This window comes from Falco rusticolus, chromosome 7 (assembly GCF_015220075.1).
Source record: "Falco rusticolus isolate bFalRus1 chromosome 7, bFalRus1.pri, whole genome shotgun sequence".
In the NCBI taxonomy this organism is placed as follows: domain Eukaryota; kingdom Metazoa; phylum Chordata; class Aves; order Falconiformes; family Falconidae; genus Falco; species Falco rusticolus.
In genome coordinates this window covers 59765404-59778385 of record NC_051193.1, presented here as the reverse complement: position 1 = coordinate 59778385, position 12982 = coordinate 59765404, and the positions used below count along the sequence as shown (strand labels likewise).

At 34.9% G+C, this 12982-nt stretch overlaps 1 protein-coding gene across 9 annotated transcripts in view; it reads left to right on the top strand.

Moving 5' to 3' along the window:
* The window catches only part of HECTD1 (HECT domain E3 ubiquitin protein ligase 1), a 64677-nt gene that overhangs the window by 27493 nt on the left and 24202 nt on the right, over positions 1-12982 (top strand). For 5 of the 9 annotated variants that reach the window (XM_037394961.1, XM_037394960.1, XM_037394953.1 and 2 more), the window contains exons 11-24: positions 30-168; positions 367-537; positions 1577-1799; positions 4997-5272; positions 5379-5455; positions 6863-6997; positions 7221-7367; positions 7755-7849; positions 8272-8377; positions 9365-9499; positions 9586-9725; positions 10257-10580; positions 11027-11193; positions 11374-11550. In XM_037394961.1, the coding sequence (XP_037250858.1) occupies positions 30-168; positions 367-537; positions 1577-1799; positions 4997-5272; positions 5379-5455; positions 6863-6997; positions 7221-7367; positions 7755-7849; positions 8272-8377; positions 9365-9499; positions 9586-9725; positions 10257-10580; positions 11027-11193; positions 11374-11550 (2312 nt within the window). The remainder of the gene's footprint in view (positions 1-29; positions 169-366; positions 538-1576; positions 1800-4996; positions 5273-5378; positions 5456-6862; positions 6998-7220; positions 7368-7754; positions 7850-8271; positions 8378-9364; positions 9500-9585; positions 9726-10256; positions 10581-11026; positions 11194-11373; positions 11551-12982) is intronic. The other 4 variants (XM_037394962.1, XM_037394956.1, XM_037394958.1 and 1 more) reach the window with 1 other exon arrangement.

Genomic DNA, 12982 nt, shown 5'->3' with positions numbered 1-12982 from the left:
AATTCCCCCTCCTATGATTTCTTTTAAAGGAAAGCAAGTCTTGCCCTCATTAGAAAAATGATCCATTTTTGTTCTGAGGCACTGCTGAAAGAGGTTTGCGACTCTGATGCTGGCCATAATCTGCCCACAATACTGGTTGAGATAACAGCTACAGTTCTTGATCAAGAGGTAGGAGGCAAGGAAATACTGTCCTTTTATGAAACTAAGGCAAAAAGGGGGGTGATGCTCATTGGTTCCACATACTTGTTAATAACTAATCCTAAAGTGTTTATAGCATTCATCTGTGACCACATGTGAAGTTCAGCATGTAAACATATTTTAAAGAGATCTCCTTTATTATGTCCTTTTCATCCCAATGTATTACAGGATGATGATGATGGCCATTTGCTAGCCTTGCAAATCATAAGGGATTTGGTGGATAAAGGTGGTGATCTTTTTCTAGACCAGCTGGCTAGACTTGGTGTAATTAGTAAAGTGTCAACTTTGGCGGGGCCGTCATCTGATGATGAAAATGAAGAGGAGTCTAAACCTGAGAAGGTAAATGCAGAATTGATAGCTTTATTTGTTCCTTTAAAACCAACACTTCTAGTACAATTTTCACGGTTGTGATAATGTCCAGGGCAAGGTAGTTAGGTTATTAAATTAATGCTTATTGTATACCACTTATTTTAATTGTTTTTGTTGTTGCTTTCTGTAACTTCATTTTCTGTTAGCACATTATTATCTGCTGAGTTTTCCTGTTCCTACTTATGGTCAAGTTGATTGACACTTTTCTAGTGTTTAGAAAATGAGTGCTAAATAAAATTAATCCTTTCTAAACAAAGTACATCTCTTCCAATGTACATGCATCAAATAATTGCAGATGTTTTAAACATTGTTACAGAATATATTAAAAATACAAAAAAGAAAATAGTTTTCTACATAATGAAAACCTTAAGTGCATATTGAAGTTACCAATTTCCAGCAGTCATGTTACTGACCACTCAGATCAACAGAATGGGTAATAGACCACTTCTGTTATTCATTCAGTTAAGATTTATAGTTAAGCCTTAACTGTATAGTTAAGCTTTTTTTTCTGTGGGTTTTGGATTGGTTGGGGGGTGGGGGAGTGTGGGGGTTGGGGGGGCATGGGTGGGTGGGGTTTCTTCTTTTTTTTAGTGTTTAGATACTAAAAAGCTGTCTTGACATGGTCCTGGGCAACTGGATTTAGATGGCCTCCAGAGAGTCCCTTCGAACATCAACCATTCTGTGATTCTTTTCTGACAAGTTTTGAACAGAGGTGAATGGCCCATCAGTAGGGTGTTGTTAATTGTTGAGTAGATACATTTGTATCTGAAAGGAAACTTCTTTAAAGTATCTTACTCTGTTAAGGAATACTTTTAAAGACACATGTTACAGACAGAAGTAGTATAGTTCCTATACTTATGGTTTGAGTAATTCTTCTTCTCCTCAGGCTTTTTTAAAGTGTCTTTTTTTGTTGGGTTTTTTGTTGGTTTTGGGGGTTTTTTTAATGGGTTGGATTTCTTTGGGTTTGTGGTTTTTTTTTTCTTGATTGTTTAATACAAACCTATTACAGGAGGATGAACCACAGGAAGATGCTAAAGAACTGCAACAGGGTAAACCATATCACTGGAGAGACTGGTCAATCATTAGGGGAAGGGACTGTCTGTATATCTGGAGCGACGCTGCAGCCCTGGAGCTATCAAATGGTAGTAATGGATGGTTCAGATTTATCTTGGATGGAAAACTCGCCACAATGTATTCCAGTGGCAGCCCTGAAGGAGGATCTGATAGTTCAGGTAGTTTCTTTACAATTCAAGTCCAAGTTAAGTTTTGAAATGGTTATATTTGTTTATATCATTTGATTGGAGCTGTTTTGTTTTGCAGGAATTGGCTTACTAAATAGTAAAGGATGTAAACAGGTGGAAGGTGGTCAGTTAATTGTGATGCTTTTTATCAGATAGCATGTGACCATAACTTGACTTCCTTGGTGAATTGTGTTAAGTAAACATCTTGCCAGTAAAAGTGTATTAACTTTGTTTTGTTTTGATTCTTCTCCATGCATACTTAATTTTTTCACCCCAGTCATTAAAAGCACTTTGTAGTGGCCGTCCCAGGAAAAGCAGGTTGAAATGGTGATTTGTTGTTTGCTTCTAGCTAGCAGAATGAAATTGCATGTGTTTGAAGACAAAGTAATGGAAAGTTTCTCATCGAGATTGGGAAACAAATTACAGTGTCTTAATTGTTTGTTGGAGAGAGGACAAGGGAACAGACCTTATGCAGTGGCAATGCACAGGTGGTTTTAATTTTCTGTACAGAATACACAACTTGTTCTGGATGCAGAAACAACCCTCCTTTATCGTCTCATTATTTATTTTTTTTTGCAACAGTTCATGCCTTTATGAACCTGCAGACATAAAATGCTTTGCAATATTGTTATGTTTTAAAGAAGCCATTGAGTGAAATAACAGAACATATTATGATTCAGGATAAAAATGAAGTGCTAGTGACTATCCATCAGTTTTGGGACATGAAGACAAAATGGTGTAATGTGTTTCTAGATTATAACACAGCTGGAAACTACTTCTAGGATTTTTAAATTTTTATCAGAAAATGTATCCTTGCATTCTTTTTAACAAGGCTCATACCTTGAAAGGTAAACAATTCCTCTGTTGAGATACTTGTTTATATTATGATACAATTTTAAGAAGATCCATGAGGTTAACTTCTTAAATCCTTATAGCCGCTGGATGCCAGTTTTGCTTTCTTCCTTCCAAATGATATGGTTTGGAGATGAAACCTCACTATTTCTATACAAGATGAGTGGAATGGGGACAACTCAGATGAATATGGAGTGAAGAGAACTTAAAACATAAGAAATCAGATTGAGAATTCAAGATGTCTCTTCATATCAGTCTTCTAAAAAAGATGGAATAAATCCCAAGTATTTGAACAAGATACGTAGCATGGATCTTAGGGAGGGGAAGGAGCTAAAACGAGGATTATGTGAGGCTTCTTGCAATTTTTTGTCAACTAGACATCTACTAAGAGTGCTGATCTTGGAGCGTAATTTGATTGAACTTAAACCATTAGCTCTAAGAGTGTGCAACAGCCTCCTTTTACTTAATAGATAAGAAGCGAGTATTGGTTAACTACAATTACTGCAGTGCAGTGTAGATTTAGTATCTTTAAGTCCTGAACTATACTATATGTTCTGCTGTCCTGAATCATGACTGAGTAATCTCATGGTATACTTTTTAGTAACTTCTTGACTGGCAAGAATATAGAGGGTTGAGTAACGGAATTTGTTAGTGTGTATTGCATGATGAAAGTTGGGATGGGAGGAGGAAATACGTATACAACGAACATTTTTGGAAGGTCTGTACTCACCCCTCTCCACATTAGCTTAATACTTGTTTTGTTTGAGATTGTAGAAAAAATAAAAGTTCAATGCAAAAATTGAAATTTAATGGTAATTCTGAAGCTTTAAGTGAGTCTCAAAATTCTGTCTAAGGGAACCCAAAATTATTCCCAGCCACATATAATCATTGCACTGTCAGTGTGACATGCTACAGAATAAATTTGTTAAAATGTAATAGTGGAAATTTGGAAAGGTTTTCATTAACAGAATTTTAATTTTACTTACGAAATTTCAAAAGTCTTTTAATAAGTCTTCTCTGGATGCTATGAATTTTAAGTAATAAAGTTAGTAATGCCTCAAGAGTCCATATTTATTTTTGTATAGAGATTATTTATTTTGTATTATATGGCAATAATACTGGCAAATTTTAAAAACCTAGAACATAAGTTATTGCAGCAAAAGGAAAACAGCAATTTTACGAGTTCATGAACTACCAAAATTTTATTTATTAAATCAGTATGCTGAAAGATGAGGATTCTTGTTAACTTTGAAGTTCAGATGTAATCTTTACATTAATGATGCTATTGCAATTTTAATTTTTATGGGAATTTTAAAAATATTTTTTAAAAAAATATGAAATTAAATTTTCTGGAATTATGCTGATTAATTTCAAAGGTAATGTGTGCAGCCTTTTAATTACTACAATATCAAAATATCTCATAAAAACTCACTTAGTTGTTTGGAATAATTTCAGGCTAGATTACCTACATATCCTAAAAGTAGGATATGATCCTGTTTGTCATGTATTAAATGTCTCCATCTAAACACCAGCTTTTAATCAAGTCTTTTGTGGTGCTCTTAGAGTTTCTTTTACTTCATGTTTTTCTCAGAGATATAGAGGTCCTTAAAATTTGTGTAATTAATAAGAACTAGGAACATCTGTATTATAACTTGGAATTAGCATGTCACTGTAAGTAGCATAATCGTGGCTTTCTTACTTGCTCTGAGATGAATGTACAGGTTCTACATAGGAGATGAATAAAAGTTTTAGTATAGCTTACAAAAAAATCTGTTTTGGGTGCCTTTGTGGCACAATCTGAGCAAATAAATATTAGCTCAAATTTGCTTTTAGCATATGCAGATTGTCAGAATCTGTAAAGTTTTGTGAATTCTTTTCTGGGTTTTAGGTCTTCAGCATCTTTTCCTCACTTGCTTGAAGTTTTGAAGTTGCTGTTTTCCTATTGGAAAATTAATTTAATTTCCTATTTCTGAAAACTCACTTTTGACAATATTTCATACTGGCCATAATAAAAAAACTATTTCTGCAAGACTAGAAGTTTATAATGGATTTCTTTGATCTTCTTATAATTGTAAGGATGAATTAATATATCCATCAACAGCACCATTCAGAAAGAGTTGCATTGTCCACTTTGAAGCTATTGTGGAATAAATCACTGTTAAAAGTACAGAAATGTACTGGGAAGACATTCAGAACACTTCAAGACCCTTAATTTCAAACTTAATTTTGCATTGAATGTACTAAGTTGTTTTGCTTTTGCAAAAAAAAAAAGCTTGAGATATGATGGTGGAATCAATTGTTGGAAAAGAAAAAAATGTTTGTTTCTTTTAAAATAGAAAGTAGGAGTGAATTCCTTGAGAAGTTGCAAAGAGCTCGAAGCCAAGTAAAACCTTCTACCACAAGCCAGCCAATTTTATCGGCGCCAGGGCCAACTAAACTTACTGTAGGAAACTGGTCACTCACCTGTTTAAAAGAAGGAGAAATTGCTATTCACAATTCTGATGGTCAACAAGCTACAATACTGAAAGAAGATCTGCCAGGCTTTGTGTTTGAGTCTAACAGGGGAACAAAGCATTCGTTTACAGCTGAAACCTCTTTGGGTAAGTATGTAGGTATGTGTTATGTGCAGGTAGGAGCAAGTGTACGTGAGGTAGTTACTCTGTTTGTTGCTTTTCATACCTGTGAGAAATTGCGACTTTTCTAAAAAATATGTTGCAGGGTCAGAATTTGTGACTGGCTGGACAGGCAAAAGAGGAAGAAAGCTGAAATCTAAACTGGAGAAGACAAAGCAAAAGGTTGGTGAGCACCTGTGAATTGTATACTTAGAATTTAAATGAGTTTGTTTTATTTTGTAATATTCTTATGAAGTTGTAGTTTCCTCTTGGAGGATTAAAATCTCTGATTTCAACTAGACACAATTTTAGGATAAACTTGAAGGGGAAAATTTTCATTCAGGACAAAGCACTTCTTCAGGTACTTTTATACAGCAGTAAAAACTCTGCTTTTCTGGAGGACAGTGCATGTTTTTTTTAAAAAAAAAAGTAAGGAAATCCAGGCCTCCTGACCTGTATTTGTATAATTGTGTAGGTTTTTCTTTTTTATATACAGAAAGAAAAGATGTTATGATCAATACTACGGTTGTGTCAGAAACATGTGTTACTTCTATTCACTACATTCAGATATTAATTTTAGACTGGATATTGTGACAGGTAGGGGGGTGGAAGTGAACGGTGCGTTCTGTTGTAGTGAAGCAAAACATGTAAATCCTTCATTTTAGACTTCTCTGAATTTCTTTCTTTTCTCAGACTGAGGGGGGGAAAATAAAGAGGAACTAAGAAATCAGGTATTAAGCTTTTTACAAAACCACAAAATAACTGCATGTTCTTTGGCCAGCTGATGTCAAGAGCTCAGGCTAATCTTCAGTCTTGACTTCTCTTGCAGTTTCTAACAGTGCAGCTGATATGTTCTGTAACACCAAAAATCTGCAGCATGTAAGGACACTTGTATCTGAGGAAGTGTAACACTAAATTGAGTATTAAAATACTGTGGGAATGAGGCTAGGTGGAATGATAAAAGGAAGGCAGTGTTCTTTCATATCTAGGATGGCATTGTGTAGCTCCGGAGCATGTGAAACTTATTATTGTAGCACATGTGATGATAATGAAAAGGAACGAATTTTGAGGAAATTTCTTGTAAGCAAAATGTTGTTTAATAAGAACTTACTTTATCAAATCTGTATCTTTGTGTATCCATGCTTTGTAGAAAAAGTAATTCTTAGTATAAGGTCACATAAGGACTTTTTGTGCGAGTTGGTTTAAGACATGAGAATAGAGCATTCAGAAATAGCATAAACCCCCTTAATCTTACTTCTAAAAAGATTACTAGATCCATTATACAGTTCTCAAGAAATAGATTTACAGATTGAGAGTCCTGTCTTTTCTCCTACCTTCGTGCTGTAATTTAATATATGATGGTAAGCGTAGTTACTGTAAGTTTCAAAAAGATTCTGTGTATTTCCATTTATCTCCTCATCCTTTCACAGCCTTTGCCTTTCGTGATGTGTGATAGGTTTTGTTCTTCCCTATTTGTTTGCTTTGTGATGGACTTCTTGAAAAAGATGACCAAGTTTCTAGCATCTTGGAGAACAGTAATAGGCTCATTACAGTAAGATACGACTTTTGATTATCAAAATCCATTTGTAGGTACGCACTATGGCGAGAGATTTATATGATGATCATTTTAAAGCTGTTGAAAGCATGCCTCGAGGAGTAGTTGTAACACTGAGGAACATAGCAACTCAGTTAGAGTCTGCATGGGAACTTCATACAAACAGGCAGGTGAGTGTACCTCCTTTAATTTATAATGTGTGATGGCATTGGAAATGACATCATAATGTTCAGACTAGTCTGTCATAGAAAGTCGCAGTATGTCTGTCAGAAATGTGGGGGTATTCATGCATGTAATTCCTAGTTACGTACCTCACTGGGACAATACGTTTCAAATGAAGCAAGTGGCAAAACTGTTAACTTGTTTCACTTTAATTGCCTTTTTGTCTTTCAGTGTATTGAGGGAGAAAATACTTGGAGAGATTTAATGAAGACTGCTCTGGAAAACTTAATTGTATTATTGAAGGATGAGAATACTATTTCTCCGTATGAGATGTGCAGTAGTGGCTTAGTTCAGTCATTGCTTACAGTTTTAAATAATGTGAGTATATAGAACATAAATCTCTGAAGAGAAACTTTCTTAAAAAAACCAATGTAGGCATGTGTCTTAATTGAGAAAATCTATTATAAATGTGGCTTTTTCCCATCTTGATGAAAATCAGGGAGACCTGCTGCAGTTAGTGGTCTACCCGTTGAATATATGCTATGACAATAGATGACTTCAACTGAAGTAAGCCATGAAAAATCTTGAAATCAACACTGGTCAGTTCTAATGGCTGCTATAATTTAGCTTTTGACATGCAGATTTTGAATAGGAAATTCAGTAAGACTAAAAAGATATTTTTGCCAGTATAAAGAATGAATATATTACTTTGTATTAGGAGTAACGTGTTCTGGTTTGGTTTGTTTTTTTTTTTCCTCCTCTTAGAATGTTGATTTAGATGTGAAACAAGACTGTAGTCAACTGGTAGAGAGAATAAATGTTTTCAAAACAGCGTTCAGTGAAAATGAAGACGATGAAAGGTAAAAACAAAAACCAAAGCAAAAAAACTTCGCATCTGTGAAGCCGTATGATACCTTTAAAGTAATTTAAATCAAAGGAACTGTTCTTTCCATCTTAATTTATCTTTCTCTGGAGTAGGATTGGTCTTAAAAGAGAGCACCTGCTACTGAAGTAGCAATTGAAAGTTTTACTGAATTACTTATGTCTGTAAGAGTCAGCTATAGTGAACGTACCTCTGTTGACAAATGTAAAGGTGACTTCTGTTCATCACTTGCAGATCAATATTTTTCTTACTGTGCTGTAACCATGTGACTGGAGCATGTGGTATCAGCAGAAGTAGCACGCAGAGATATTTGCTACAGCTGGGTACTATCCTCTGAGATACTGTAGATTCTTTTTTTCTCTTTGTGTGTGGTAACACAGTAACTGTTCACTTTCACAGTCGTCCAGCAGTTGCATTAATTCGGAAACTGATAGCGGTGTTAGAATCTATTGAACGTCTACCTCTTCACTTGTATGATACACCAGGATCTACGTACAATCTTCAGGTAAATACACAGTGATAGCAATATATTATGCTGAGTGATACACAACTGCATGTTTTATGTGAAGTTCAGGAAAAGTTACACACATTAAGTCTGTGTGAAGAATATTCTCATAAAGTAGATAAAATCAGATAAAGAACAACAAACTTTTTGGCATCTGTATCCTCTAACACTTAACCTATGTGTTTGGGTGTTCTCTACTGTCATTTTTACACGGAAGTGAAAGTAAATTGTGATTGAAGAGACAATGTGTTTGTTATTTCTTTTGTCTTCAAGTATTGTTCTCTTTGTGTGGGAGTATGCTCCCTAGTAAGTATCCTTACTACTTGAATGAGCATCTTGTTGAAGACAGTTATAAGACATGTTTGTTTGTGATGACTAGGGGTGGGCTGTAATTATTAAAAGTCCCTTCTAGGGCTGTGTGTTCATTTGGTAATACAAGACACCTGCAGGATCAGCAATTTTTTATAAAGGAAAGCTGCAATTAGGCTAAAAATATTACTTTGTTTTTTCCCATTTTTGCAGAGTCGTATTTTTTCCATTTGAAAGCATACTTCAGGATTTTGTGAGATGGCAGCGAAGTGTATTTCTGTTTTGATGTTAAATTACTAGAAGATTGTTGCAGAAAATTCATAAATACGCTGCTGCTATTGAATATTTTGAAAAAGCTTTTGCAGTTTGTGTATTATTGCAGTTGCTCATCTGCAAGATTTGGAAATAAAAGCTATGAAAATACATGAAAAATGAGAAAATATTAGCCTGAATGTGTAATTGACTTATACATTGACTGTCATATTAAAGAATTGTTGGGTTAATTGAAAAAATCAAGTATAGGGAATTACTTTTTAAAGCATTGAAATCTAATATAGTTTAAATTGCACAACAATAATCGATATGCCATTAAAATTGTTATAGTGAAGTACATTGCTTTTCTTAAAATTACAAAAGCTAAACAGAAAAGCCTATATTAATATTTGGCTACTCTTTCAGATATTAACAAGGCGTTTGAGGTTTCGTTTGGAACGTGCCTCAGGGGAGACATCTTTAATAGATCGAACTGGTAGAATGCTAAAGATGGAGCCGTTGGCAACTGTTGAATCTCTAGAACAGTATCTTCTGAAAATGGTGAGCAGCATACCCCACACATGGTTCACAAGGAATGGGTTGCATTTTGCATCTCTAATATTTGACTACCTCTCATTCGTATGTAGGTGGCAAAGCAATGGTACGACTTTGATAGAGCTTCGTTTGTTTTTGTACGAAAATTACGTGAAGGCCAAACGTTTGTGTTTAGGCACCAACATGATTTTGATGAAAATGGAATTATTTACTGGATTGGGACAAACGCAAAGTGAGTTTCTTCAAAGCTAATTATTTTGAAGTCAACACAATGAACTGTCATCCGTGGGGTGGGGAGAGAGAATTCATGATTAAAGGAAATGTGTTATAATTTTTTTAGGAGTGGGACTTATCTTTGCTTATATATTGATCAATAGAATTACATTTCTTTTTGTTCTACCTAAGTAATAGGAAAATAGGAATCCTTGAAGTTCTGTTGAGAATTTGTGTGCTTACGTAAGAAATTAAGGGGTGGGGAAATTTGGGTCTTTGTTTGCTATGGGTTTTTTTGGCTTTGTGCATTTTTTTTGGTTTAGTTTTGGGATTTTTTAAAACCCTGTAGTAAAGTGATGTTTGGAACATCTCTAAAGTTAACTAATTATCTAAAATGTTATTAATCATTTTGGTTTGTAATAAACTCGGCTGTAATATAAAATTAATACTTTACATATACAGAAAGGTACATACGCATATCAGATACACTGATACCTGTTTTGCTAAATGTAAGTCATAATTGAACAGTACGTTTCTCTTTTTAATATAGAACTGCATATGAGTGGGTAAATCCAGCAGCCTATGGGTTAGTAGTGGTTACATCATCAGAAGGAAGAAATCTGCCTTATGGCCGTTTAGAAGACATCCTAAGCCGTGACAGTTCAGCTCTCAATTGTCATACTAACGACGATAAGAATGCTTGGTTTGCCGTAGATCTTGGCCTTTGGGTTATACCATCAGCTTACACGTTACGCCATGCTCGAGGTTATGGTCGATCTGCTCTCAGAAATTGGGTATTCCAGGTATCTAAGGATGGTCAGAACTGGACTACTTTATATACTCATGTTGATGACTGCAGTCTCAATGAACCGGGGTATGTCAGTGATTTTGCCACTATTTATAAAACTGAGCTCGGTTAAAAATATACCTGGCTGTAGACTAATGTATACTATAGGTGTAATAATGTAACTCTATAAAGAAATGGTAGGTGATCTAAATTATCAAGAATGAGACAGAAAATAAGTGATTCATAAGTTTTCTGTGTGGTTCACATGATGGCGTTTGTGCTTTTCCATCAGTGTAAGTTTTGCATTTGATTTTTTTTTTTTTCTGAGAAAACAGTAATGCCAGTGCTTACCCAGAGTTTGTCCTTAGTGTTAATGGTTGTATTCTTGGCAGTTTTCTGATTTTATCCGTAGATGATCAGCATTATGGTTTTGTTTGCTTTGGTACTAAGTTATTTTTGGTTTTGCTTTTTTATTTATTTTGGTTTTTTTTTTTTTTGTCCCCCACCATGCCCCCTTTCTAATAAATTTAAAGGTCTACAGCAACATGGCCTTTAGATCCTCCAAAAGATGAGAAACAAGGTTGGAGACATGTTAGAATAAAACAGATGGGAAAGAATGCCAGTGGGCAAACACACTACCTCTCCTTGTCTGGATTTGAACTTTATGGCACTGTGAATGGAGTATGTGAAGATCAGCTGGGTAAGAAAAAGAACATGCACATCTTATTTGTTCTTTTAAAATGCTAATGAACATACAATGCAAAAATTGGTGCAAAAAAGCAGGTTAACTTTTGCACTGGAACTTGCTTAGAAAAAAGCTCGAAATTATTCCCCATTTGATACTTGTGTATTGAAATGAAAAGACTTACATTTTTTGTAGGAAAAGCTGCTAAAGAAGCTGAAGCAAATCTGCGAAGGCAGCGACGTCTGGTCCGTTCTCAGGTGTTGAAATATATGGTTCCAGGAGCTCGTGTAATCAGAGGAATTGACTGGAAATGGAGAGATCAGGATGGAAGCCCTCAGGGTGAAGGCACTGTTACAGGAGAGTTGCATAATGGTGAGCACAAATTGTCTGAATTTGTAAACGTCCATGGCATGATTAGTTCATGTGGAACGGGTAGCGTTAAAGTATTTCCTTTGTAGTGTGTTGTGGAAGTTAATAAAATTGTGAATATTTTGGGGAGAAGGAACTCTAATACTACAAGTGTTGTGGTCCGTTTGTGAAATTCCGTTTTAATGCATGAAAAAAATAATTTTGCTGTAAATGAAACTTCTGTAGAGCTTTGATTAAAATACCAAGTTGTTTAGATGTTTGTTATAAAGAAGAAAAAGGTGACTGATGCAAAGTAATTAAGCTGTGGGCCTGCAAAATCTATTATTACCTTCTTCGTTTCTTCTAGCTTAGCATTTGCAATATTTTTCTTGACTTTTGTTGTGTCCTGTACCTTTCCTACCTTGCTAGCTTCATTGGGATCAAGTTGTTATTGTTTTAATTAAAAGCATGAAAAGTAATTCATGTATGGAGCAAAATAAAAACCTGCAACAGCCAAGGAAGTCAGTGCTTAGGCAGCTAAGATACTGAAGAGGCTCCAGAAGAGGAGGTGATCTTGTCAGCTGAACAGGCTTTCTACCTTTTTCCCTCTCTTCCCCCTGTTTTGGGGTGTAGAAGACTTGCTTTGTTTCTGAAGCATCTTCAGCCACTCTTTGGCTCGTTCTTAGCTAGGTTTTAAAATTTCTTCTAGTTTGTTGAGTTGTCAGTTCTCAAACATGGAGAAGGAGCCAAAGTACAATGTCTAAATTAAAATGTTTTGAAACTTTGAATCGTATTTAAGGCATTCAGTATAGCTTGTAGGGAATTCTTCCATCATCTGTGTATTGTTCTTATCAGATGCAACAGTATCCATAGCTACATTGTCACTTTGAAGACTTTAGGTATTATTGGTGAGTAGCATTCCACTAAATCAGTTTTCATTCCTATGTTCCGGCAAAACTTTCCCATTTAAGCATAAGTGAAATTTATCAAATGGTAATGCCAAACAATGTGAAATGTGTATTAGCATACTCTTACTTCTGCCACAGTTGTCTTTCAAAAAGAATTTTGAAAATAGTATCCCAGTGACTTTTTTGCCATTATTCACAAGTGTTGACAAATCTTAAGTTGTTTTAGGGCTGTAGTGGTGCAGCAGTAAGACTCCAAGTACACACTTAAGTATTAAAAAAATTGCGCAGATTTGAAACTGTTTGTAATTAATATTTTAGAAAAAGGAACTATACAAAAAAAGAACAGTTTTTTAGTTATCCTTTTACAAAATACTCTGTTCAGACACTCACAAAGGGAAAAAATTATACTGTTCAATTACAGTATGGAATTACATTTTTCCTTTTGTATTTAATAAGAAAGGTGAATAAACTGTGAAAAAGAAAAAATTCAGACTTGCTTCACAACCTTCAGAGGTTTAGTGACATGAAGCTACTCGGATATAGCTCAT